Genomic DNA, 27843 nt, shown 5'->3' on the forward strand with positions numbered 1-27843 from the left:
ATTGGAGTTGCCGTATATTTTACTGTCAGCCAGTTTCTTCAAGATTGTATTTTTCCCATATGTAACTCTCTTCTCAGCACCGGTGGAGGATTTCAAGGTCTAAACTCCTAGGAAGCTCATGTATCATGTTAGGAAATTGTATGTTTGGTAGGACTGTGGATATTTTTTGCTAGGCTACTGGTCTGGTCATGCTGCATTTTTCCAGCACTTTAAAGTTAGGGGGAAAAAAGAGTTGGTTGTAGCCATTTTCTGTGAAGCCCTACCTAGCTTGGTGCTGCTTCTGGACCAGATTCAGCTGACTCTCAAACCACAAGCAACACCATTTCCTAATTCAGGGTGTGCAAAATTCTCCACTTTCTTGTGATGGGCAGGATACTCACCCTCTCAGATGTCAGTCCTCTAATGCATTCAGCTTTCACAGGTGCATGTATAATAAGCAAAGTGTCCCCTTGTGCCCTCAAAGAGACCTGGGAACTGTGGTCGTGGCTGGGGCTGTGCCCATTTCTGCTGCTCCTTCGTATTTTTCTCTCTTGGTCGAGAACACGAAGGCTGCAGGCAGACAACATCTTCTCAGAACTCCTTCCCAGAGACTGCTGCTTCTGGAGTCTTATTCTCAAAGCCAGTGGGATTAATTTATACTGTTCCCTAGTAGATCTTTTGATGTTCTGATTCTCAGAGGTAACGAGAGTGATGATGAACCTCTCCACCAGCACACCTGGGTTCAGAGAAGGGTGGTTGTCCTGAGCTGAAGTTACCTTACAGTGCTAACTCCTGGAATCAGTGTTTAGTTTCTAGGACAGAAGTATGTGTATGAAGACAAACTTTTGCAGCATAAAATTTTTTGTCTTCCAAATATAAAAATGAGTTTATTCTTTTTGGAAAGCAGATGGTTGTATTTAGAGTTATCTAAGACCTTATAGAGTGGATTGACTTTTATGCTTAGTTTTGAAAGAGCAGTCTTTCTTACATTTTTTTTTTCATAATAGCCTTAAATTTCAGTAAAAGCAAACTTTTGTGCTTTTGAAAAGTGCAGCAGACAACACCTGTGGGAAGAGGGGCAAAGGAAGAGGAGATTTTAAATATTCTTCAGAATTTGTAAAGGTAAACATAGATCTCAATCAAGCTTAAGCTGTATTCTCGCTGATTCTGTAGTCTAGGTGTACTGTGATACCTATTTTGTTACTGAATCATTTCCTCACCCCAACCATCTGCCCAAATCACATCAGAAGAGCAGCTACTCACTTTTGCTTTAGTTACACTTAACCCCATTGTCTTCCTCCACTTGCTGTGTTGCTCTGGCTGTGGTCACACACCTCAGATTCGCCATCTGGGCAAAATACCACAAAATTTGTCTTCCGTGAAAATGAGAATTGAACTACGCACTTCCTTGCCCCATTTCCTACCCCAGCTCCTGTAAGCTGATGTGAAGTGAACCAAACCCAACGTTCAGGGAGCTGCAGGGTCTGGAGCTGTGGGATGGTTTGTTGTCTGGGAACGGTGTAAAATCTGCTGCTTGTAGTGGCGTCCTCTGTGGGCAGCTCCTCCTGAAGGTAATGTCACTGTAAACCTGGAGTAACACCTTTGTGACTTTGAAAGGTCACTCGTGGTTTGGAGTGGAGTACTTGACACCATGGAACTTGGGTCTAGATTTTTTTCTCTTTTTTAGTTATTGTATTATTATAAATGAAAAAGTAAAAATAAAAGTTCTCTGGAAAGTTCTCTGTTGTCCTTGGTCATGATGCAGTTACTCAAGGGCTGTAGATGGGCTCTATTTTGGTGGGGAAAATGCATGCTGCTCTTTCTGAAAGGCTGCGGGGACTCAAAGCCTGAAATGTCACTGTGACTGGCAGCAAGCTGCAGCTTAATGAAAAGCTGTTTCGTTTTTAAATGCACTTTTCAAAGTTGTGTTGTGCACTGAGGGTTGCAGGGTCTGGATGTATGGGGTGTGTTTCTTGTTTTGGGTGGTTTCAGGGGCACTTTTTAGGGAATCTGTTCAGAGACATGACCCACAGCTGGATTACCGTGCCTATCTCCTTCTGGTGGTGCTCCGGAAACTTAACTACTGAAAAACCTGATCAAACCGAAAACATTAATTCTGCTTCTCTATCGCGATAACTTGGTTCGCGCTCCCCCTCCTTTGGGGGCGGGCCTGGGCCTTCTGGCCCCGCCCCCAACGCACTCAGTCCCGCCCCAGTGCGGGGGGCGGGGCTGGCGTTAAGCCCCTCCCACCATGCGTCGCCCCGCGAGGCGGAGCCGCGGCCTCGCTCTGCTCGCCGGGAGAAGATGGCGGCGGCCGGGCTGGGCGCGGCGCGGAAGCAGGTGCGGCAGGAGGAGCTGCGGCGCCTCATGCGGGAGAAGCAGCGGCAGAACGCGGGGAAGAAGCGGATCGAGTCGCCCTTCGCCAAATATCCTCGGCAGTGGGCTGCCTAGACCTCGCCTCGGGGGCCGGCCCGGCGCGGTGGGGGCGGGGTGAGGGTGTGGCGGGGGTCCGAGCCGGGGGGTCCCAGCCGCAGCGTTCCGCTTCCCTTAACGGTGCCCGCCACGTACAACAGCCTGGGCCACCTGAGCTGCAGCCTCTGCAACGCGCCCGTGAAGAGCGAGCTGCTGTGGCAGACACACGTCCTGGGCAAGCAGCACCGCGAGGTGAGCGGCCGCCGGGCTGGTGCTGGGGGGCCGCGGCTCTGGGGGGCCGCGGCTCTGGGGGGCCGCGGCTCTGGGGGGCCGCGGCTCTGGGGGGCCGCGGCTCTGGGGGGCCGCGGCTCTGGGGGGCCGGGCTGCCCGGCGGCGGGAGGTGCGGCTGTGAGATCCGCGCTGCGCTGGTGGTTGTTGTTCGGAAGTAACTGCGCACCACGTGAGGAGGGGAGGGGCGAGGGGAGGTCGCACCGCCTTAGCGGACGCGGGAGTTCGCTGCTTTTTGGGGTGCGTGCGCTAATAGAATCAGACAGTGTCGAGTTGGAAGCGACTCACGAGGAGCATCGAGTCCAACTCCTGTCCCTGCACGTGACAACCCCACAGTTCACACCATGTGTCTGAGGGCTTGTCCAGTCTCTTCTTGAACACTGTCAGGCTGGGGGCTGTGACACCTCCCTGGGGAGCCTGTTCCAGTGCTCCACCACCCTCTGCGTGAAGAACCTTCTCCTCATGTCCAACCTAAACCTCCCCTGTCACATCTTCCTGACATTCCCTTGGGTTCTGATGTTGGTTGCCAGAGAGATGATAGTTAACACTTGAGCATCTGCCAGGAGAGGTGAGCGTAAAAACAAGCCTGATTATTTTGCTTTCTTAAAACTGATGCACCGATTGAAAGGCCAGCACTTCACGGAATTGTCTGTGTCTTTCAAGGGGTTTGCTCTTGAGATGGAGCTGTTCCCACATTAGTGACAGTTTTTAAGTGTCACTTGTCTGCAGCTTGGACTTGTAAACCCTCCTTCGGATTGCTTTGTTACCTGTGTGTTACCAAGTGACAGTTTATACGTGTCTAAGAAAAATATGCGCGCTTTTTTTTTTCTTTCTTAATAATTCAGCAGTAAAAATAAATAATTTGTGGAACAGTTTCAGGGATCTTGTAACTTTGATGCAGTTTTACAAGTACTGAGGAAAAAGCCAAAAGAACTGAGAGGTACTGAGTCCATTACATGCATTCTGAGTAGACAGTTGTGGCAAGGCACAGTGATGAGTCTTTAATACACTGCTGTGTTTTAATTTGAAAACACTTTATATTCCAGGACTTTAGGATGAGCTTGGGCTTCCTGCTCTTTCCCTCAGTGTCTTACTACTGTAAATGAGACTGATCTTAGTCTTTCCTTTCTCACTTGTACAGTCTCCCTTGTGCAAGTGTCAGTTCCTCTGCTCCCATATCACAACATTCAGGAGGCTGACAGGGACACTGGGCTTAGTTTTGATATCCATGATCTCTATTTCAGTTATCCTGTTCTAAGATGATATTAGCTCACTTTAATAAACTGTTCTGAAAGTGCTGTATTTTAAGCTGAAATCCAGAAGTTCTTGTTAGGAAAGCTTCTGATTTTGTACTTCTTTACAGAGAGTTGCAGAATTAAAAGGCACAAAGCAGACGGCAACTGCTCCAGCTGCTGGCACATCATCTCATCCTGTCAAGAGAAAAACCGTTGATTCAGAAAATACAGAGTTAAAGAGAGTAAAAGGTGAGGAGAGAAAAATACTTATCAAGCACTTGCCAGAATTTAGCCATTTTACATCTCCAATGATTTTGTTTTGTTTTCATGGCAGTGAGTGTAAATACACAAGGCTGTCAAGTTAATTTCAGCCTGTTGCTGCTGAAAAGGCAAAAAGTCTGTCTTGCTCTTTATCTCAAGTTCACTGATCAGGAGAAAACTGTGCTTTTGGTAGTGTACCTAGTTTTCTTCTGGCTTATTGTGTTAAGTCATGGAGCTGTGGGCTTGATCTAAACAGAACCAGAAACAGTGTAAGTTAAACAGTAGAAGCACTTGCCAAGAAGTGGTGTTGTTATTCTTTTTCAATGGCATCAAGTTGCTGGTTTACCTCGAACCATGCAGAAAAGTTCATGCTAAAGCAAAGACAGTTATATTTTCCCTTGGTACTACTAAGCATGTAAATATATGAAATATATGAAAGTGTGCGTTTGTGAACCTGTTGCTGTAGTAGGAGTATGTCTGAGGGATATTTCTTTTAAAAGCATGGATTGTAAGAAGTGACTCTTGGCTGTTATACAGGTACAGAAGAAAAGCCACACACATCTGCAGCTGGGTAAGTAGATCTTATTATATGTGAGTTTTTTGTAGCTGTACGAACTGTTGCATTCTCACCTTGTTCTTCTTCATCTCTTCCTTCTTAGCCAAGGGTAAAGATTCAGAGAATCAGCAGATCCCTGCTTCTGCTCATTTTCTGATGTGGGTGTATATTCCTGAACATGGCAGCATCTTCTTCAGTGCAGATGAGAGAATCATGATATTAACTCTAGAGCTGCTGACAAAACAGGAATTCTTTTGCTATCACTATCAGACGTCTAAGGATTAGGACTTGGTGGTATTATGCAGTGTGCTAGATTGAAAATAACTGGATTTTGGCATGCACTCTAGTCTTTAATGCTATCATACCGCAGAAGAGATGGTAGCCTGAAATTAAGAGAAATTTTAAATGTATATTTCAATGTACATTCAAATTATATTTATTCACAAAAACTATGAACAGATGTCATCAACAGATCTTTATTATGATGTTTTTGTCAATTAAAATTCATGTAAATGCATATCATGCAGTTGAACTCTCACAAATATGGAAGTGTATTTAACTTCAAGGGATTGAGTTGAGCGTCTTACTGCCACTGAAGATTTCTGACGATATTTGGACATCTTTGTGGGATTGATAGATGTCACACGAGGCCTGCAGGTCTCCTGTACACTTACTTCTTCACAGGATACATTATTATTGTTATCTTGCATAGGTGTTATGTTCTGTTATCTTGACAGTAGAAGACACTTGTAGAAATTTTGAGTGTGTGTGCAAAATTAACTGTTGAGGAGTTTGTTCATTAGTAAACAGATTGGTATGATTATTTTAGAATATAACCTGGGAAGATATCTGGCTTAGAGATCTGCAGCTGTTCTAAGCAAATGTGGGTTTTCTCATTGCTGAGCTTGTGTAGCTCTTCTAAGCTGGAGTTCTGAGTAGCAGTAGGTACCCAGAATAAATAGTTGTGTTATACGTGAAGGTTAATCCGGGTTTACGTCATGTTAGTGTGACTGATGAACTATGAATCCTTTATGTAATGTGTTCGCAGCAGGTACACTGATGTAAATAACTTTGAATATGGAAATAGAATTACCTAAGCTACCATTCATCCAAATGCACTTTGTTATGGGATATTTTACTTATTGTTTCTGATACTGAATATTCAAGTGCAAAAATGGAACTGGAATGTGTTTTCAGAATTAACCTGAACATTTCTGGGGAACTTCAAACAAAAGCAACAAGTGTGTGCTGCCTTCAGGCAGTGGTTGTGTTGGTAGCTGCACAGTTGAGGGTATTGCCCAATATCCAGAAGATCGTGTTGCTCACAGGTTGAATAGGCTTCAGGTGCTAGACTGTAACTGATTTTTGTGAAGTCTGAAATAGTTGTGTTGTGTGTTCTTTACTAGGCTACCAGCAGATTTTTTTGATGAAACAGAGCAAAATAGTGCAAACAAACAGCTTTCAAAGGGTCCAGGTCCCAGTTTATTATCAGGAAATTATGACGACGATGATGATGATGATGAAGAAGAGGAGGAACAAGATCAATCAAACAAATCTTCTGTTACGCAGAAAACTGAAATTCCACCTCCAACTCAAGAAGTAATACCTAATTCTTTGCCTGCAGGTAATGCTGGCTGAAATAGTGATTCAGTAAGGAGAAGCTATGTTTTAACTGATGGTGGAAGGATTTTAATTTGTTTTTCTAATTATTGCTCTTAGCTGGTTAGAGTGTATAATATTAGAAGTAGAAAAAGGAGATTGTTTGCTAGTTTGTTATTGTGTGGAGTTTTCTCAGCATGCTTATTGATTTTATAGAATCATAGAATCGTTTAGGTTGGAAAAGACTTTTAAGATCATTGAGTTCACCAGTTATCTAGCACTGCCAAGTCCACCTCTAAACCATGTCCCTAAATCCCACATCTGTGTCTTTTGAGCACCTCCAGGGATAGTGACTCAACCGCTTCCCTGGGCAGCCTGTTCCAATGCCTGACAGCCCTTTCAGTGGAGAAATTTTTCCTAATACCCAATCTGAAACTCTAGGTTATAGTTGTTTGAGGCTGTCTAGTGAAATAATGTCCGACTGTTCTTCCCTTGATTCAGTAAGGTGTTAATTGAAATTCCTGTCTAGTCAGAATTTTATAAAGAAGCTTGAACAGTTGTTCCTTTTGTTCATAGGCTTTTGTCCTTTTCTTACAGACTTCTTTGATAGCAAAACTACAGCTGCTCCTATAGTTTCCCATTCAGGATCCATACAGAAGGCAGAGATACAAGAGAAGATAGTGGAAAGGTAAGCAGTCAAATAAAATGTTGGTTGATTTGGGAATTGAAAATAAATGTTGCTCCTCTGGGAAATACAGACTCTGATCACTAAGAGATATGTCATACTGTTAATTTGTATTTTGAATATTTTTAATAAATTTCAGCCTCTAGTATTACTTCAGACAGGTGTTTTGTGCCCTAGGGGCAGGATAAGAGATGAAGCAATGCCGCACAGTGTCTATTAAACTTCTGTAGTTGCAAATTTTAAGGTAGGATACTTGGGAAGCTTAATGTCAACCACTGCTTTTAACTGTTTGAAGAAAACCATTTGCTTGTTCTGTAGTAATGGTCCAGCGCTTTTGAGCTCGAACACATTTTTATACAGTGGTTTAGACTTTCAAAAATAGAGACTGTGCTGTAAAAATATTGGGTGCTCAGCACACTGGAAAGGATAATTTAAGAAGCCTAAACTGTAGTTCTTGTTTCTACAGTGAGATTGAAACCTGTCTGTGCAGTTCCTTCTAGGTTAGGTAAGACTAAACTGAAGAAACAAGTTTTGATGGTTGTAGGTAAAACTCAGGGTGTAAAAAAAACTTGTTCTATTTCTAGGTCCTTTTATAAAAGATAATAGGTTTTATTATTGACAATTTTTAACTCAACAAGAAAGCAGGTTGTAAAATGTTAACGTGGGATAATAGTTATCAAACATTTCAGGAAAGAAAATACTGCTGAAGCTTTGCCAGAAGGTTTCTTTGATGATCCTGAAGTGGATGCAAAAGTAAGTGATCTGCTCTTTTAATCCTGCTAGATTTACGTCTGCACATTGTAACGATTTTCTCTGTAGTAAGGATGCTTTTCCAGGTATTCATACCAGAATATAAGAAAATGACTGAGCTGTTTACAGTACAATTGACTATTTCAGTTGGAAGGGACCTACAACAATTGTCAACTCCAACTGCATGAACAATTCAAGGCTGGCCAAAAGCTAAAGCATGTTGTTAAGGGCATTGTCCAAATGCCTCTTAAACACTGACAGGCTTGAGGTCCATCAACCACGGCTCTAGGAAGCCTGTTCCAGTGTTTGACCACCCTCTTGGTAACCAAGTGCTTCCTACTATGCGGTCTAAGCTTCCCCTGGTGCAGCTTTGTACTGTTCATTCTATATTCTAATTAGAAAACATGAAGAAATGACAGAGGCAGCAGGAAAAGCTTAAGTCATCTCTCAGGAGGTAGTTTTGATTGTGGTTCTTTAGTGGCTCTTAGAGAAAGCCAACTATTTGTTAGTTAAAATGCTGGACTGAGATTTGGACAATCAATCTGTTACTTTTATATCTTTGAGTCATCCCAGGAAAAACATTTCACCTAATCTGTATATCCAGTTCTCTCATGCCCTTTGAGTGATCCTGTTGAAAAGTGTTAAGAGTTACTGTGTGACTGATACTATACATCCTGTCAGAATGAAAACAGCTGGATTATGGTATACATTGTAATTTCCAGTACTGGCATACAACAGCAGTGAACTTGGTCATCAGCTCTCTTGGCTTTTACTACTATGGGCTTTTTTGATGCTCAGAAAATAAATGTGGGCATTCAATGTGTTTCTCAAAGTCTTTTCTATTTTTCTTGAGTATATTTCCCTGTTGTTAACACTGCGGAACGCTCCTGGTGTATTTAAATTGGTCAAGCTATGACTTCTGATTTGGAGGTCTCCAAATAAGGCTTTATGTTTGGTTAGTCCCACTGTCCCAATTACAAACTTAGGTGGCTCGTATTTTCTCTGGCAAGATTCTTTTGGCACCACTCATGCCCACATGTTGGCACATGTGAAGTTTTGAGTAATGACATTTTGAATATATGAAATACGTTGCTGAAAAAGCCACGGTTTGTTTTTTTTTCATGTGACTAATTGGAATGTTAAATGTATGAAATACCTGGTTTCACCATGAGCTGGGAAGCTCATACAAAGTGGGAAGGCCTACCATGCAAAGGAGAATCTGCTTGTATCTGTGAGGACACTGGTTAGTGATCTTTGTTCTGGTTATCACATCAGCTGATAACATGTACATGTTCTAATAAGCTGTTCCTTGAATTGCTTGCAGGTGCTCTTTTTAATCAGCCCTTTCTAAGTGTAGCAAATATGCAGGGGAAGGAAAGTGTGACATTGTTTATATTGAAATGGCTGTGGTGATTCTGTGTTGGACTCATACACAAAATAATTCTTTTCAGAATAAATTGCATTTGAAAGGGAGATTGTGGGCTTGAAAAATGTTGGTTCTTCACATTAGGAATTTATAAAGCATATAAATTCTGAATTAGATAAATATTTCAAGAAAAAAATAATATCTTTAGTGTTTAAATTTATTGTAAGAAATACAAATAATTACGAATTACAAAAGACAACCACAATGCGTAATAACACAGTACATACACATATGATAGAAATAATCACACAACAGAAGAGTGAAATGATGTCTATTACTTCCCAGTATGTAGTTTGTTTGGAAGTTTCTAATTTATTCTATAAACTTAATTCATACTACTGGATTTTGTATAATAATTCAGGAACAAAACATACCAAGGTCTTGTCTTTACCATGATAATGACTGATGTGTTACCAAAAAGAGAGAAATGAATAAAGGAAAAATAAAACTAATGCAAAAGGATGGTGCCATGAATTATTCTATTCAAACTGCCTAGTTCTCCTAGGTATATAATTTCCACCCAGTCCAGAACCAGGCATAATCTGTCATCTAACATACTCCACATCTTCCAGTCTTGAATTGTGGAAGTTTTGGTTACACAGGTAGATTATCTTGTTTATTTGTTTGTATTAAAAGCACAATCTGGTTTCAATTACCTTTATTGTAGTTCTGAAACACATTCTTACAGTTACTACTTTTTCAGTCCTTGTCTTAGTAATTTATGCCGTCTACCACAGAAAAAAAAGCTCTGCCTGTCATTAAAACTGGTATGTAGCTGTACTATTTCTTCTGTTAGCCAACAAAATTAGACTAGATTTGAAATATAGTCAGACTATTTAGCACCAGTCAGACTAGTGACTGAATCTTTTAATATTTTATGTTATGCCAAAGGCCTTTTGGCTTCCGAGATAGCTACTATATACGACTAAACAGGCAACTTACAGAAGAATTTAAAAGTAGCCACCTGATGCAGTGCAATTACAAACCATCAAATTAAGAGATATAGTCACTTTTGTTACTCCAGCCATTCCACACGATCCATTCTTAGTCAATTATTTCTTAATGCTACAGTCAAGGATGTTTTAATCCAGTAGAGTCAGATTTTTCTTCCAAAACCATTGTGCAGCTGTGCTCATTACTTAAATTGAAGTATGTCAACCAGACTTTTCTGAGAACACAGCTTAATTCATCCTATTTCTCCAGGGGTTTTACAGTGCCCCAAAGAGTTACTAGACATAAATTGTTAATAATCCATTTTTTTTCATGCTCCTTAGGTGCGAAAAGTCGATGCTCCAAAGGATCAGATGGACAAAGAATGGGATGAATTTCAAAAGGCAATGCGACAGGTCAACACAGTAAGTAATGGAATCCATTTTTATTGATTCTAAATACTATACACAATAAAGAAAACAACAGTTTCATGCAGCTCTGCAGAATGACTGACATCTGCATTTGTCAGCTGTTTGTTGCAATGCAGTGTGTGGTTAAATGCACTTTATAAATGAGCAAAGGCTTCCTTCTGTTTTCCACTTAGGGGGAATTAAGTCAAAAAACTTTTTATCAGGATCCAGTCATCAATATATATCTAATTAAATTCGTTAAATTGTATTTAAATAAGATAGTATATACCTCAGACCAGCATCCTGTATCTGAACAGGACATGATTGTGGGGTCTTCTTTAGATGAGATATATTCATATTTTAACCTTGAAAAACACCACCCGTTTGTCTGTCTTTTTCAAAAATAGTCTATAAAGTGTAGGTAACCCGGGTTTTATGGCTAATTTAAATGTATTGGAAAGGAAACCCCAGATTTGGGAAAGTGCCAGAAGATTTTGTGTATGAGACATCAGTTGGCTACAGTTTTTCTGTACTTTAATTTTTTACTGTTCAGCATTACATGGAAAGTCTTCCTGGAACAGGGTTTTATCTGCCCTTTTGTACAGTGTGAAGCTGTCACTAAAGATACCTGGTATTCTCAAGCTTACTCTAGAGTATTTGCTACTGTTTAATTTCAATTGTAAATAATTGCTTATATGTCAACTTCTAAGAAAAATGGTGCAAACAAATGTATCATTGCTCATTTTAAAGCGGTCAGCACTATAAACAGAGCGAATGTTCATCCAAAAGCAGTGGTGGATACATTTTGCTAGCATTAGCCATTCAGATAATTCTTCAGCTTAGAAGGAATCTTCTCAGTTATGCGTGGACCATTGATTGCATAGCATCTCCCAGACATTCAGATTTGAGAAAGTATATGCTGAAAAAAATAACAGGTTAGAAACACTTGGGGATCTAGTGGGAATATTTAACCAATACTTTCAATAAAGGGTGCGTAATTAAGTCCCAAGAGTGGGATGTAGCTCCTGTTTCAACCTCAGACTTTGGATGCATGTAGCTTGTCTCTGCTCAGTTTCAAATAGTAGTGTATTGAAAAATTCAAAAGATTAACCCCAAAGCAGCCAAACTAGTTTCAGTTTTAATGAAAAACATTTCCATTTCAAATTAAACCAGATCAGGGCTTTTTTTCTGTATTTGCCTCCAGAGTCTTTTGTGAAGGTGGGAGTATGCACGTAGGAGATTGACATTGATTTGAGGTAGAGGGGAGGGAGGACACAGACATCAAAAAGGAGCAACAGTGGGATTCAGGATGAAGGTGAATTTTCTTAGAACTTTTCTGGTTTAGGTTTCAGAAGCTATAGTGGCAGAAGAGGATGAGGAGGGACGACTAGATCGTCAGATTGGAGAAATTGATGAGCAGATGTAAGTAGATCAATTTTTTCTTCAAACTTTCTGTTCTCCAGCAGTAATGAGTCGCTATTTGACTAGAGTGATAAAAACATTTTTGATTTTAATCTTCTCTGATACTGCATTTAATTAATCACCTAAATATTTGAAGGACAGGCTCCCTCAAATTGCCAAGTGATTCCTAATAACATGAATTTTGGTGCAAAGCTATGTAATTCTTTGCAAAGTGAGAATGCACTAGAATCACTGAAAGTACAGCAAGCAGGCACAGACAAAATAAAGCAAGAGAAGGAAAATTCTTTGAACAAACTGACTGCTTTCCCCCTTTCCAATGTCTAAATTTGTATTTCTTTGTTAATTCTGATTGGTGTAGAATTTATGAGAATTTTTAAAAAACAAAGTCTGATACTCTGCGCTGCAGTTAAAATTTTGATAACAAGATTTGTATTTTGACCCTCCATTCACTGTAATGAAAATGTCCTGTTCTATAAGTGACTCTCCTTGTGTGTAATACAAATTTGGTTAAAGGTTTTGTTGAATGATGCACTTCATTACATTAAGTGGGTTTTTTTTTGTTTTGTTGAACTGCTAACTGTAGTGGTTGGATAAGCATTAGTTTAAACTCTAAGTAACCTGAAATACACCATAATGGAACAGATTTTTACCATTATTATGTAGCTGTAACAGTTATTATGGCAATGGTAGCGATTGAAAAGAAAAAGATGAATTCTGATTTTAACAAACCTTGCAACAAAAAGAAGACACCAAAAATTAAAGCAGCACTTAAGCCACCTGGACAGATTTACATGCTATGGATAATCAGCATATAATAACAATAGTGTTGGGTCCAAACTGAGCTTGATAGCACAGGAATGACTTTTAACAATGTTCATCTAATTTTGTTGAGGGCTTGAACTAAACCTGGCTGTCTTTCAACATTCATTTTTCCCAGTAGCTTAGGTACGTAAAATCAAATTCAGAAATTTGTAGAGAATTTCAGGTTTGTTACCAACTTTTCCCCCAAATGAAAGTTCCAAATAGATTTTTAAAGACTGTTCTTATAGCTTTGTTTTCTGAATGTATTTAAATGCAGGCTATTTTGAACTCAGTCCAAAATCAAATTAATTCAGTGGCCTTCATGTTTTCCTTAGCCTTCAAATCTTCAACTGTGACTGCCTATAAGTAACCATATTGCAGATGTGCAAGGGGAGACAGGAGCCAGATAATAATCTTTCCTTGTTGACTCTTCCTAGCAAATAGGAATGAAAGAAGCAAAGATGTATTTAAATCAGGCTGATATTATTTGGCATTTTCAACAAAATACCCTGCTAAAATGGCTAGAATAATTGATGTAAAACATACTTAAAGGACAGAACTTTTTAAGTAAATGGAAAACTGAAACTTGTGGATTGTAACATGTTCTGTTGTAGCACACAGTGCAGATAAAGAGTCTGAACGCTTGTGCTATTTTTTTGAGAGATGCCACTACTAAGTTATCAAAATCGATAGTCAATTGATATCTCACATTTCTGCCATACATGAAAACCATAGTTGGAGCAAAGAATGGTCTCTCGTCTTGTGGGGAAATGGATATTGGTTCTGTGCTTTTTAAAAACAATTATTTGTGGTGTTGTTGCAGTTGTTCAATATTTGAATTAGATCTCATTGCTAGAGAACTGACCGCACCTCTCCTTTCCTCCGGTCTGTTTCCACTTGATTACCACAGAGAAGGTGCACTTGCATATCGAAAGTTTATTTTTTAACTGATGGGAAGCTGTGGAGCTATTTTAATTCAAAATTAGAGAAGGAAAATCCAGCACTGTAGAAAATCCAAGCGATGTGGAAAGGCCATAAGTGTTAATAGGTGGTTTCCTTTTCAACAGTGAATGTTATCGCCGTGTTGAGCTTTTGCGTAACCGCCAGGATCTGATGAAGGAGAAGCTGAAGGAAGCCATGAGAATAAGAGCAGCGCAAGAGAAAGAGGATGAAGCTGTTGGTAGCGAAGATGAAGAAGAATTGCAGGATTTGCTGTCTCAAGACTGGAGGGTGAAAGGGGCTTTGTTGTAGCATTTCTGCAACGTGGTTGATATTCTCTTTTTCCGTGATGTTACTTCCATTGTTAGAAGTGAGATGCTTTTGTTAAATATTTATTTAAAGAGGGTCGTGAGATGTTAAGGAGCCAAGTGTATTAAAAAAATTATCTTTGTAGATCTACAATGGTGAATTACTTGCTGTAAAAACTGTATATTGCAAATGTTTTCTGAGTGCACCTTTCCTATTAAAATTATTGGTTTCCTACCAGAGGTATTTTAGTGGGATTAATAAGGAACTGAAGAATCTCTAAGGTTTTGGAAATATTAGATATATTTGGTACTTTTGAGACCTGAGTTACTGTGTATAGAAGTAAAGGACTTGCAAAAGTAGTAGTATATGGAATTTTCCCAGATTGGGGGGGTTAGGGAAAGGAAAATATTATGCATTTATGTTACCTTAAGATTTACAAGTGCTCTTCCACCCTTTGCCCCAACTCCCAATAAAATGTATACATATTTTTCAGGATCTGTTACAGATTCTCTGTGTATGTAAGGACCAAGCTCAGAAATGTTGAGCTACAGCTTCTCCTCAGTGTATACTCTGTGATGTCCCATAGGCAGTGCTGAGTATTTTTCTTTACAGTATCTTGTTTTGCTTAGTACAGCCATAGCATAGCATAGCTCACATTTCTTGAGCCAGAGAGATGAAAACAGAATGCTTACATATTTGCAGAACTCAATGGAAGGGGGAGAAAATGCCAGAAAGGAGGGTACTGTGCTGGAAACTGATGAGGTAAAATAATTTATCTAGCTGTAAATACTGGAAATTTTCTAAGATATTATCTTAGGCACAGAGAGCATCTAAAACTGATTTTTGTTCTGATAAACACAGATGAAGCAAAATCAAGAACGAACAAACTTGGCAAGATGGACATGGAAAGCAGAACTACCTTGAGTGTTGGTAAGTATCTTTTTTTTTTTAAAGGAAGCATGTATCTTTCTTACTTTCTCAAATATTAAACCATTTCAGATTTGCTGAGGACTTTTGAAAACATAGGAGAATTATGTGGTTTAATTTTTATGGAAAAGTAAAATAGTGAAGAAACAGCTTAACATTTTCCTTTTTTCTCAAGATTCTAGTTTTAAAACAAGTTAGTGAAGCTTTAAAGGGAGAAAAGCTTTGTTATCTTCAGATCATTCTAGATACTTGCCTCAAAGATATTTATTAACTAAGCAGTAAAGAGAAAAACTAAAGCTAGATATTTGATTTGCCCATTTTGGAAGAAAGAATTTATATGGTGGGAGCCCTTTCTGTATCGGAAGATGCTTTTTTACCCCTCCTGGTTTCCATGATCCTTGGGTTCAGCTCTTTATATTCATAAAGCTATCAAAATTCAAGCCATGGTCCTTAGCAGTTTGGTGCATCCATTTATTCCTGCTCACACACACTGGTTTACAGCTGTTGCTTTTTGGTTGATTTAATAACTGTAAGTATAAGTAGCTGTTGCTGCTAAAATGTTTGACACAACACTGCAGTCTTAGATTAATTAGTACTGTTGTTGAGATAGCTACAGAGAGTATTGTAATGCAGAAGCATGAGAAGCACTCAGAGCATTGAGACAAATTATGTTTTGGCAAGTTGGAGAAATCTTTGTTTGGCCAAAACTGAGATAAAATTTCCTTCTGTAGCGTGAAACATTTCAATATCAATTTATAAGGTACCTATAATGCTGTAGTGAAAGATCTCTAGACCCATTTATCACTATAAAGAGAACTTTCAGTTGAGAGGGTGGTAGAATATTAAAAGCTGGGCAGGTTTTTTAAAAACAAAACAAAAGACGCTCCCCCAGTTTCATTCTGAGAAGAGCTAAGGCAAGTTTCTAATTGTTCTGCTTATCTTTGTTTTTCACTCACCAGAGCATACGAGCTTGTTAACACTGAACTTTACAATCGCTCTCTGCATTTGGCTTAATGTTGGAGAACTGGATGTGACTCAAGTCAGGTTACAGTGAGCATCGTGGACATACATGTTTTTACAGTATAAAATTGTTAATTTGTGAGTTTCTAGCTTACGCTTCCATTTCGTACATATATCAGTTACTTTCATTCTGCACATTAATCTGCAAATCATGGTTTCAACTGCAGGTAAATAGGAAAGGAACTGAGCATTAGAACAGTTCAGCTGTTTTAGTTCTGTTGCCCTCCTCTTTATAGAGATACCTAGAGGTAAGAAGCTAAAGGCAGCGAGTTCAGTTACGGTGCCAAGGAGCTTGCACATTCAAATCCAAACCAGTGCTCCCCATTGTTTTAATGATTAGGAATAGATGGCAGGAGTAAACATCAGATCAGTCACCACTCTGTTCCTTATTCCTGCGTAAATTGCTGCTGAAAGAGCAGAGATGATGGACAAGCCAGTGGGGTGGGGTGTGTTGCTGAGGAGTAACTGGCAGCACTGGTCCCTCTTGGCTGTTGCGAGTTCAGGAGTCGGTGCTTTTTATATTGGAAGAGTCTCACAGATCCACAAATAGTGTTGTATACTAGTTGTGTACAGCTTGTCATGTACAACTCTACATTTCTTCAGCATTTGAAACAAAGCTTTTAGAGAGCTTTGTGAAGAAGACGGGAGTGACTTTGCTATCTGTATCATATGTTTCCATTGACGTACATGTGCTGTTGCGTCAAGAAGGCAAGAAACTATCCTGCTTTTTAGCAATGCAAGTAGCATGGCTGTAAGGGCAAAGAAGGAATTATCCCAGCCTTACTGGACAGTCAAGCTAATTTATCAAGGTAAATGATCTCCCGTCTCTTAGAAAAACATAGGCATAATTAATTTTAAGTCCTCAGTTTTCAAAAACAGTTTTATAAACTTAGGATGAGCTATTCAGCTGGATAATTAACAAGAGCAAAGAATTATTTTAAAAAATATGTACTCTCTTAATTTCTTTCTAACTCCCTAGCTTTCTTGAATTCTATTTTTAAACAGTAAAGATGAAAGTAGTCCTAATAACTAGCTCTGTCCATAGCCACTATTAAAAAATGAGGTTTTAACCTCTGGCACAGTGGAATTCAGAAGAATATTTTAATTCTCTGATCTCCAGGGCTTCCAGAAATCTGAAGAATCATAATTAAGGGAGAAGACTTAACGTTTGTAACCTTTATTTGTTGATATACTAATGGAGAGTGTTGCCCAAATTTAAGAACTGTGGATTTTCATGCCACCAAAAAATAGCTACAATTCCCAGCTCGGTGCTTTTGAAATTGGTAAGTGACTTCCAGGAGACTTGAAATGGAGTTCCAAGTGGCAGCTCTGCAGGGAGCAGGGAAGCACAGCTGCAGGTGCCAGTTGGTGGTGGTCAGCTGCTGTCTGGCAAGTGCAGTCAGTCACAAATGCTCATTTGTGTGCTGACTTCTCTCCCACCATGGGAAAAATAAGATGCTGCTGCCATGACTTGGAAGTAGATCTGGAAAAGGGGCTCTATTTGGTACAGAGGAGCCCAGCAGTGATTGCGGATAAACAGCTAAACCAAAATAACAACAAACAAAACAGTGTTCTCATTTGCTAACATGGTTGTTTGTCGTTCCTCCACTAAAGCATATGATTTTAAAATTTGCTTCTGAATTACAAATACTGGTTAAAAAGAACATTAGCCTTGGTCAGGCCCCATGCCAATGAATTCGAGGAGAGACAAATTTAGCTTATTACATGCCACCATCATTAAATTCTCTGCATTTTATCATCTTAAAAACACCGAGCTAAAAATACTTCCATGAGAATGTCACATTACTCAAATATTTTCAGCACTTGAAAGTACTTTTTTTACTTATAATCAAGAATGCTTGCACCACTAGGGAATCAGACATTGAGCCAACAGGAATCATGCTATAGCTGTCATTAGAAACCATAATATAAGTATCCAGTAAATCCAGTATCCAGTATAAGTATCCAGAAAATCCCTTTTGTTAGGTACCATCAACTGAATTTGACGCTTCTCTTTCATTTCAGTTACTGTCTTGTGGCATATGCCAGTCTGCAGAGTGACAGGACACATGCATTGATGCAGACACTGATTTAATCAATGTGACTGCATTCCTTCCTGGGCCCAAGGAGTAAGCCCATTTCTGTGGCAAGAATACCAGGATGTGCTTGTATCCCTAGAAAGTGTCGCTCAGGCAAGAGATTGAAATTTTCTGGTGTGAAACAGTTTTTCAGTGTCTGACTTCCTTTAATCTTCTGTTCATTGCTTCACTTAGAACTATCCTGGCCTGTTAGCTGGGAAAAGAAATGCAAGCAGTTCCCTTGTGTAGACATCCAAACCAGGTCTTTCTTCCAAAAATGCAGCAGAGGGACTAATACCTTGTGTAATTGGTAGTTACAGGAGCTACAGAGGATGTAGGAGATCTCTGTTCAAATCCCTCTTCTCTGTGCTGTCCTTTGAACATACAGTTCCTGTGATCTAGTTGAGCATGCTGACAATTCCAGTTTTTCCTGTAGAAACTGTGCCACTGTAAAGTGATTGAATTAGTGAATATATGTGACTTCTGGTTTGATAATCATGGCACTCGCCCAAGAAGACGATCCTGTTCCAAGCACATAAATAGTGCTGAAATACTTTCAGCTGAGACTGAGGCTGTGGAAGAAACTGGATTTGGATCTCCCCCATGCCAGACAAGCACTCTCATTTCCAGGCTGCTGGCTACTTAAAAATGAAAAAAAACTTCAATTTCTGCCTAGTTTGGGTGGGGAAGGTTCAGCATGTGCTTTCAGGCTGTTTGTGAAACCTCACTGAAACACCTTTGCCGTGCAGGCTGGTGATGCTGAGACACTTTCCCAGGTGCCTGCATTCATGGCACCAGTGAGATTTATGCTGCTGGCTACATCTGAGAACAGAAAGAACTCTGCGTATTAGCAATGGACTAGGTTATGTGGCTGAATACCTCTAACTTTATTTTCCTTCTGGCTGACTATTGCAGCCAGCATTCATACTTTCTATTTTTTTTTTACACTTGAGAAACAGAACAGAGGTGCTTGAATTTGCTTGAGGTATCTGCCAGAACTCTAACACCGATTTGATGATGTGAAAGCTGCAGAACTTGTGCTGTCTTTCATTTGGAAACTCATAGTTGTATGGGCAGTGACCTTTTCATACCAGATGCCTGGCTCCTCTTATCTACCATTGAGCATAAGTGGTTTAGTTTTCTGTCTTGGATAATATTTTTTACTTTTCCCTCCCTTCCACATACATCTACTTGTGCTTTATTGCCTGTTTTATATATTAAAGCTATCCAGGAACTTTTTCTTGCCATTCAGAAATCTTTTCCAACCAAAAATAATTAAAATGAGTCCTCAGCCTGGATTTTATCACATTCCTGCCTGTATGTTTTTGCAGAAGCCCTCTCAAAGGGTTTCTTTTTTTTTTTTCCCCTCGCTTTTTTCATGTGTCTTTATTTTACCTCTCCTTGTTCCACAGACAAACATGCCCCTTCACTAGTTTGTTTAAATCTCAGTCTTTTCTAACCAATTCTGCCAGGCACATGGGAAATTATTTATGTGAAAGATGCTGTACACAGCAGAGCTGCTGCTGTCCTTTGCCTTGCAGCTTTACTGGGAGAGCAAAGACTTTACCTACTTAGTGCTGAACTGCAATAATATATATATATATATATGTATATATTTTAACACCAGCCAGGCTAGCCAGAGAAATAGCTTTGGCTCTTGAGGAAATGAAGAGTATGGAGGTGTCTGGTGTGAAAGCGGCTTCAGCTCACCTTTCACCAGTAAGAAGTACATTTTAAGGAATATAAATATATCTTAAGTAATAATAATACAGAATTTTGTCAAAGTTAGTACTACAGCCTTAGAATTTTTCCAACGTAAAGGTTGGAATAGCCAATCCAACATCTGGTAAGGCTTCCTGAGTGCTGAAATGTACTGAATGAGGCATTCTGTGATCTTCCGCGGCAGCCTTTGCTGTTAAGAGTTGCTCTGTGGCTGCATCTGTATTGAAAAAGTTGTTGACTTCTACAGGTTTCCAAGTCTGTGAGCTCCTCGTGGTCATATCATAGTGGCAGGCTCAGACTTGAGACCCAGACACGTGGAAGCTCTCCGTATCCTGGAGTCCATGGGAAACAGGAGTGATGTGCCCCACAAGTAATCAGTGGGGGCAGTGAGGGGAACCAAGACCCCAAGCTAAATGCCTGGAGACAACTGTAGACCTTAGTAGAGGAGGGGTGGAGGTTGTAGAATTAGTCTCACATCGTTAAGGATGCTACTCGATGGCACTGCCAAAAACCTCTGCTTTATCATGAGGATAAAGTGGTAAATGTGAAAGTAGTGCCAATGCCCTAAGCTGAGAGGTGGCCAGAAGTGCTGGATGCAGCCACAGCTTGGAGCCAGCCCCTTCCTTCCCCTTTTGTGTGAAAGAGAACTCAAGGCTGCACTGCAAGTGCTTCAGCTGATCCAAAGGAGGAGCTGAGTGGCTCAAGCAGAGCGACAGGGCAGGACCAGGCACTTCCCTGGGCCAGCTCTCCATCCTCCCTTTTTAATGCAAGTTCTCTTGCTCCTCCAGCTGCTGGGCTGGTTTCCTGGTCGGGTGGAAGGTGCTGTCTAGAAGCCCTGGCACTGAACAGTGCTGCTGGGAATGGGAAAATACAGAGGGTTTTGTCAATAAGGTACTCGGTACCCAAGTTCATTCTTTTGTTCTTGTTTTTCTTTCCTCAGTATCGGATCTTACAACCAGTATGGGAAAACATGAGACAAACCAGTGGCTTCTTGTAGCAAGGAGCCAAATTCTGTCGTTTCTATGCAGCATGAGAAGTTCTCCAAGAGCAGCTTTGTTAAAAACCAAATGGGGTTTTGCAGAAATAGTGCTTACTCTACTAATTAGGCAATGTGGCTCCATCTAATCATGAAAACTCATCGTCCCTGACAATGGGCTAATGTACTTTCTAACGTTGCCACTATTGCACGGTTGTTACACTCTTTCCCAATGAGCACTGGGACCTTAAGCGTGATGATATGAAACCTTTAATCATGAATGAAAACAAGCAATTTGTCTATGATCTTAGTTTGACAATCCATAAAATAGTGCTTCTCAAATGACAAATTAGCAACTCGGTTACAAAGAACAAAGTTTAAACAACACAACCGTTGTATGCACAAAGCTACCATGTCTTCTTTTTTTTTTAATCAGGAAAAAAATTTATTTATAAAAACATCTCATTTAATTGACTGTTGAGTCTCTAGCTGAATACAGTGGTTTAGAACACTAACGGCCCATGCTTTTATACAGATTAGCCAAAGCATGAACATCAATGAAAATTAACCCCCGGAAATAATTTTCTTTGCTTTATGTTATGAGCCACAACAGTGTTAAAACTGGAACAGTAATGAAAGCAACACAAGAGTTAGGAAGCACAGTTGCTTAAAGAGTAAAGGAAGTATTTTCTTTTGATGTCTCAGAATAATAAGAAAGTTAGAAATGGCAGAAACTCCTCTGTAGATTAGTCCATAGAAAGCATTGTCTCATGGGGCTTTGGAAAAGTCCTGTCTGGTGGCTAATGCACTAGGGCATGATGAGATACATTACAGAGCCCCCAGGCCAGTAACTTCTGAAGACAGCCTAAAATGTAGGAACAAAAATGAGGAAAATAAAAGGAAAAAAAAAAAAAAAGAAAAAAATCTTCTCACTATTAAAAAATAACACTTGGGTACAACCAGCATAGAACAGCATTTCAATGCAGGCAAGTTTTCTCACACAGAGGTTGGTGTTTTGGTTTAAATGTCAGGTATTGAAACAATTACAATAGTCCAGAACAATTTTACAGCAGTTTTCTAGAGCTGTTAAATAGCTGAGGTACCTTGACATTACTTCCAGTTTTTTTTTCCTTCAGTATATACCAAAAAAAAAAGAAAAAAAGAAAAAAAAAAGCCCCAAACAAACAAAAAAACCCCAAACAACAAAACCAACCAACCCCCCCCCCCATTTGGATAAGTGCAAACTGTAACAATGGCAGTTCTACAAATGGTTACAGTGACAAAACTTAGTGCAAAGGTACTAAGGTGAGGAAAAGCCCACAGAATACAGAAATGACACAAAATACTGAGATAGTACTTAGCCCTATACAATAATAACACACTTTGAAATACCATGTTTTAAAAAGTATTGCATTTGCATTGTGTTTTTAGTTTATATTAAAATGCACTGGATACAGTTTAATCGTTAAAGCTTTGTGTCCAAGGAGTGCAAAGTGGATGAACATGGCGGGCTGATGGGATTCTGGATTCGGAAGTGGTGAGGAAAACAATATTGCATTACTGAGTTATGCAACGGAAATTAAAAAGGCGGCGGATGGACAAACAGAAAATGCAGTTGAAAACTAGTTCCAACAGCTGGCAACCAGCCATTACATCACCCAGCTCTCTTCAGTTTGGCTGCAATTAATGAGGTGCCTGATTTTAGTTAATCTGGACATCGTTAAGCTCTTGTTAAAGGGATGTTGTCTGTCCAGGCAGCAACCTTTGATATGCAGTGGATTTTATCTGTAATTACAATACAATCTGATTGCCTGATTAGTGTTGAGTTAAATGGGAATGTATTTTCTACAGAAACCTAATTAAAAATGGTCAGTTCATTTTAGCTAGTGAAATATCCTTGGGAGGGGGTAACAGAGCAGTGACTGTGTGTGTCTGATTTGTACCTAATAGGTACTTTGTGGGTATCTATGAGAGTAAAACATCTGAGTGCAAGAGGAGGAGCCTGCACTCCCTCCCCAAAGCAGAGTTCTTAAGATTACAAAACTACTTCTTTCCAAACCAGAGAAAAATCGTTGCACCCTTTAAAAGAACTGAGTGGAAAGCCACGGGTGCCTGATGGTTTTTTTATCTTGGTGTCTTCTAATCTTTCTAGTGTAGGATTTATTCTGGGACCAGAAAGCTTTGTTTGTTGTATGTAGAAGTACCTGTGGTCTGCGTTGCAGCCCCCATCCCGTTGACAGGAAGGTGTCAGGGCAGGGGATGGGGCTCTTCTGGCTGGTTGAGAGCAGCAGAATGGCCAAGGGGACCAGCACTGCATGTATGGGATTTCAGGGGTGCTACCAGTCATCAGAAGTGCCAGATTTGCAGGCTCTGATAATAGAAAAATTCATCAGAGGTGCCAAATTGCCACAGAAAATTGTTCTGCGGTTGAAGGGATCCCTTCAAAGGGATGTAAGTGTGTTTATATACCCGGCAGTATAGCTGGAGCAGGACCCAGCTGTCAAAATTTTCCCTCACTTATGGTTTTTCTTTCTCACCAGGTGTCTCCTTGCAGGGATGGGGGTGACTCTGCCGTGCTGGGGGTGCTGGAGGGCCAGCCCTGCCCGAGGGACGGCGGCAGGGGCTTGGGAGTCCCCCGGGCTGGCGGGGAAAGCCCCTGTGCTGGCACCTGCCCGCTGTTGGAACTGGTTAGTAGGTGGTGCCCGGGTGTTAGTGGTTATGGAGAGCGGAAGACGACGTGAGTCGGCAACAGTTAACACTAGCAATTTAACAGAAAATAAAATATGCCGTATTGTTTCCTTGATAACTAGGATCTACCACAGACTCTTGGCAGAGCTGGCAAAGCTTGCATTGTGTCTCCTCCCTTCAATATGGAGCAAACTTCTGGCGGTCAGATTTCTTAACCCCGCTCGTCGAAGGAATTTTGGCAGTGTAAGCGGACAAACTCCCCGTGGCCCCCGCGGCGGCCGCGGCATTTAGTGCCAGGAGTGGGACAGTTTTCATGCCAAGCAGACTGGAGACAGGAACGGCATAGTGGGTGGTTGGCAGAGTTGGTAGGGGAGGGGGGGTACTGGTACCGGCGGAGGTGGCCGCCAGCACGGCCATGGAGGTGGGGGTGGAGGTAGGGGTGGCAGACTGAGAGAGGTTCATGTTGAGGTCAACAGGGGTCGTGACGGAAGCGGTCTGGGTGCTGACTTTAGCCATCTCTAAGCTGCAAACGAAGAGAGGAAGAGGAACAAACAGGTTGGGAGGGTCCAGCCAGGGCGGTGGGGCCAGGAGGAGGAAGGGATGGAGGGGCGGAGGGAGGGAACAGCGACCACGAAAGGGCAGGATTAGATCGGTGGGTGAGGGGGACAGACGAGAGGGAGGGAGGAGGGGGGAGAGAGAGAAAAAAAGGGAAAATGAGGGTCAAAGGAGGAACATGTTATGTGTTAAAGAAGAGAAATAACAAAAGGGTTTTTCATGATTCGATGGTGAAAACGTTACTGAGAGTCTAAAGTTCTTTCCAAAAGAAAACAAACAAAACAAAAAAAGAAGAGGTTGGGGTGGGTTTGCTAGTTCATTTTACACATGAGAAAAGAAATCTAAGGAATGCAGGTAATGGCAAAAAGATGGACAAAACGAAACTTAAAACTTAAAATAACTATGAAGTTTACTCCCCAGCACTGATATGGTGCATTTTGCTTTTCAAAATTACGGTATTTTTGAAAGGGGGACGCGGGGGGTTTTGCTCATTTTTTCAATTTGTCAATAGTACACTTTGTCATTTTGCTAGGTTGAGAGGAGAATGAGCAATGATTTGCTGCTTCCATCTAAGGCATCAATTTTTGGTTTGGTTTTCTTTTTAGAAAGTTCGTTTTTCATTTCGTCAACTGTGAGGTCATTGTGCATTTTTCATATAAAACAAACCTGATTAGCCAGTAGTGTGTTCACTTCGGTTTGTACTTTCCCCAGACCTTTTTTTTGTTTTCTTAAAACCACAACAAAATAATTACGCAATCTAATTATAATGAAATTAGTAAAGAGGAAGACTGAAAACCACACCAGCTCCCACAGCAGAGGTGTCCTGTCTGAGCTTGTGGCAGCGGTTACAGTGAACATAAAAGAGTTTACCAGCTGACAGACAAGGTACTACACAGATACAACATACACATCATCAGATGGACCCCGCCAGCATGAGGAAGTTCAGATTGACCCGACCTCCGAGCCTAAGGTGGTGATGGGCTCCTTGGAGGATGTAAGTATCAAACCACCTTCACTTTAGTCTAATGCCACCCATCAGCAAGCAAGGTGAGTTTTGCCCATGTACTTAGGTTTTTCTGCACATTTTTAGACATAAAAATACAATAATTCCAAAGACGCATTGTTTTTTTTTTTTTCAGATGACAGAATGTTTGCCTAGATAAATCTTCCCTTTGCCATGCATTCATTGCAGCTGATGCGCCAGCTTTTGGGTCAGCAAACAACCTAACTACTAATTTCAAGCTGCATTTTGTGTGTGACCAGCTGGGAGGTATCGCAGCCCAGCATATAAATATGACTATGGATTACATAATCTTTGCTAGCTACAATTATGCATGTATTAATTCCAAGTTTTTGTTTCTTTGGGGTTTTTTTTTGAGTAATTACTAACTTGTCAGGTTCATGTGAGCTGAGGAGCTGCAGCAGCTTCTCCCTCCCAGAGCGCAGCCTCCTTGCAGAGGACCTGCCACCTGCTTATCACATCCCATCAGCCCTGGGGAAGCTTCCCAGCACAGGATTGGTGCTGGTCCCTGTTGGCAGCAGGGGCTGGGTGTGCAGGCTTAGAGAGCAGCTGTAACCAGGCTCCAGATTGGGAAGGGGGCATGGTTGTCCTACTCCAGGTTTGGGAGAGCCTCCCTTTTCCTCCTCTGAGGCTGACGTGCAGTTTTGAGAATGACAGCCCCGGATGGAGAAAGGCAACGAGCAGAAGACCTGCCCGCTCTGCATAAGGGCAAGGATGCAAGCCACGCACCAGCAATATATATGGGATGGGGATGTTGGACTGAAGCTTCCCAAAGCTCTGCTGCTGAAGGGGAGTCTGAAGGACACCTGAACCAGGTCTGGGCTGGGGAAAGGAGCATGGAGGAGGGAGGGAAACACTTGAGCACCAGCTTCTCTCTTCCCTGAAAAGGGAAGAGGGCTCTTGGAGTATTAACTCCTTGGTAGCTTTCCTTGGGAAGCTGGAAGGCGCATGGCTTCTCTGATGGGCTGGGAGGGAAGCAGAATGAGTGCATGAAATGCAGACCCATTTGTGGGAGGCAAAGCTTTGGTTTTCCTGCTCTGTGTGTTTAGCTGTCCGCATGGGTGAGAATCTCAGGATTTTCCTAACATCTGCAGCAGAGTTGTTCTTTGCAGAGAGAAGAGCATCCTTGTGCTGTTAGCTGTGCTACTCGCAACCTACTCACACAGCAGGATTTACATCAAGAATACTCAATCAGTGAATCCAGCTCCAGTGTACATCCTCAGCTTAGGATGTAGGAGTTACATGGTGATAACATGGCAGGCTTTGAAAAACTCAGTTTATACAGTTGGCTTTTTATGTCTAACTCAGCATTGTTCTGGGAGGGAGGCATATAGAAAGATAATGCAGGACCCGGTGTTCCAGTGACTCCAAATTTGCCTACCTTGCATTTAACAAAACCCCAAAAATCCTTACTGATATGGGGGTATTTGAGCCTGAGCTTTTTCCTGCTCCAGCACGGAGATCAGATCCCACAGGATAAACGCTAGTGTCGGTAGCAGCTACTCAAACTCCCTGTCTCTGGTGTACTCACACAGGTACAATTAAAGCTCTAATCTGCCCTGCTTCACATTTATTACCAGTGGTAACACATAAGGGGAAAGCCTGTCAGGTTATCTAAGAGCTGTCTTGTGACAGCACCCGTTTCCCAAACCAATTGTAGATGCAATAAAATTGAACATGAAAGCAGATGAGGCAGACTTCATACAGAATTTCATGGTGCCAATTTTACACTGTCTCTTTGAAGAACTGGACTTTATGAATATATACACCGAAGGCCACATCCTGCATTACCCAAAACTGTTGAAAGGAATAAAACTCAAGTGGGGCTTTGGCGGTCCTGTCAGCTCTGTGAATGAACCTCTCAGCAAAATGGCAGTAAAAAAATATCTTCAGGAAACTGCTCTTCAACAAGGAGAAAGTGCTGCTGGCTACAAGTCGTTTAGAATCCAAAGTCACATTATTACACAGGAAATCTGAACTATGGTCCATTCTTAATAAAAGCTGGAAGATGGAATTGAATAATGAAAATACAGTTACTACAATGGAGATCAGTTAAGAGACAGAAGATTTTACAGGAAAAGAAGACACTTCTACTGCAAACAACCTGGGACATGTTCTACTCATACAGAGGTCAGCACTCGGGTGATCAATACAGAATCAAGATGATACTTTAGAAAGACTGAAATCTCTGTCTTGATATTGTATCAATGTATTTACACAGCTATAATTGAGAGTATATGTACATATTCAACAGCAGAGTGCAATAAAAGTCTTAAAACAATAAATTATTCTATAGATGGCAACTTTGGTTGTAGGATAGTTCAAAGATACACATAGATTGTTTTGGGAATACATGGATAGTGGGTTTTTTTGTTTTTTTTGCTTACATCCTATACTGCTGTGAGACACTTATTCATGCAGAAATACTGGCCCTGGAAACCAAATCCATGAGAACAACAAATCTTGCTGGGGAGAGAAAAAAATCCACCTTACCCTGAATGCTCATATGGCTTTTTCTTATTATAATTCTTATTTTGATACATCAGACCATAGCTCGGGCAGTCTAGGTACTGTACTCAGTTCTTCCCCAACAGTATTTATTTCATGCCAGTGTCTTTAAAAGAGGCAGCAGTACTTGTGACAGGGTTAGAACTGATGAACTGGAATTGGCTCCCAGCACACACAGGCAGCAGCAGCCTTGATCTGCCTCTCCCAAACCTGCCTGAGCACCTAAACCCCAGCTGGAGCAGATCTCCCTCTTGCCTCCAAGCTCCTCAGTTCTTCCTCCAGTGTAACTAACTGCGAACTCGCAGTGCTGCTGTGGTGGCACCTGAACTGAACAGGGCTTTCTCTT

The 27843-nt window shown here is 41.0% G+C and overlaps 2 protein-coding genes across 7 annotated transcripts in view; one reads left to right on the plus strand and one right to left on the minus strand.

The window, feature by feature from the left end:
• The first annotated feature begins 2275 nt into the window (after nt 1-2275).
• ZNF830 (zinc finger protein 830) lies at nt 2276-27771 on the plus strand. 6 transcript variants are annotated; one of them, XR_013921742.1, is made up of 15 exons: nt 2276-2405; nt 2544-2643; nt 4043-4163; nt 4713-4746; nt 6138-6355; nt 6928-7018; nt 7705-7768; nt 10466-10546; nt 11877-11953; nt 13822-14063; nt 14705-14764; nt 14864-14932; nt 15889-15979; nt 20690-22416; nt 23266-23401. XR_013921742.1 is itself a non-coding variant. In XM_080338886.1 (10 exons), exons 1-10 carry the CDS (start codon nt 2284-2286, stop codon nt 14003-14005), a joined length of 1092 nt encoding a protein of 363 aa, XP_080195012.1. In that variant the 5' UTR covers nt 2276-2283; the 3' UTR covers nt 14006-14237. The 6 variants fall into 6 exon arrangements, 1 of the variants encoding a protein (XP_080195012.1); XR_013921743.1 differs by lacking the exon at nt 15889-15979; XR_013921744.1 differs by lacking the exon at nt 15889-15979 and having other exon boundaries at nt 22210-22416.
• The window catches only part of LOC308037242 (poly(rC)-binding protein 3-like), a gene marked incomplete at its 5' end in the record, with an annotated part of 52257 nt that continues 47997 nt past the window's right edge, over nt 23584-27843 (minus strand). Inside the window, one exon of the mRNA XM_080338885.1 lies at nt 23584-23936. Within this exon, the coding sequence (XP_080195011.1) occupies nt 23591-23936 (346 nt within the window). The 3' untranslated portion in view covers nt 23584-23590. The remainder of the gene's footprint in view (nt 23937-27843) is intronic.

Source organism: Nesoenas mayeri, assembly GCF_963082525.1.
Source record: "Nesoenas mayeri genome assembly, chromosome: 2".
Taxonomy (NCBI): domain Eukaryota; kingdom Metazoa; phylum Chordata; class Aves; order Columbiformes; family Columbidae; genus Nesoenas; species Nesoenas mayeri.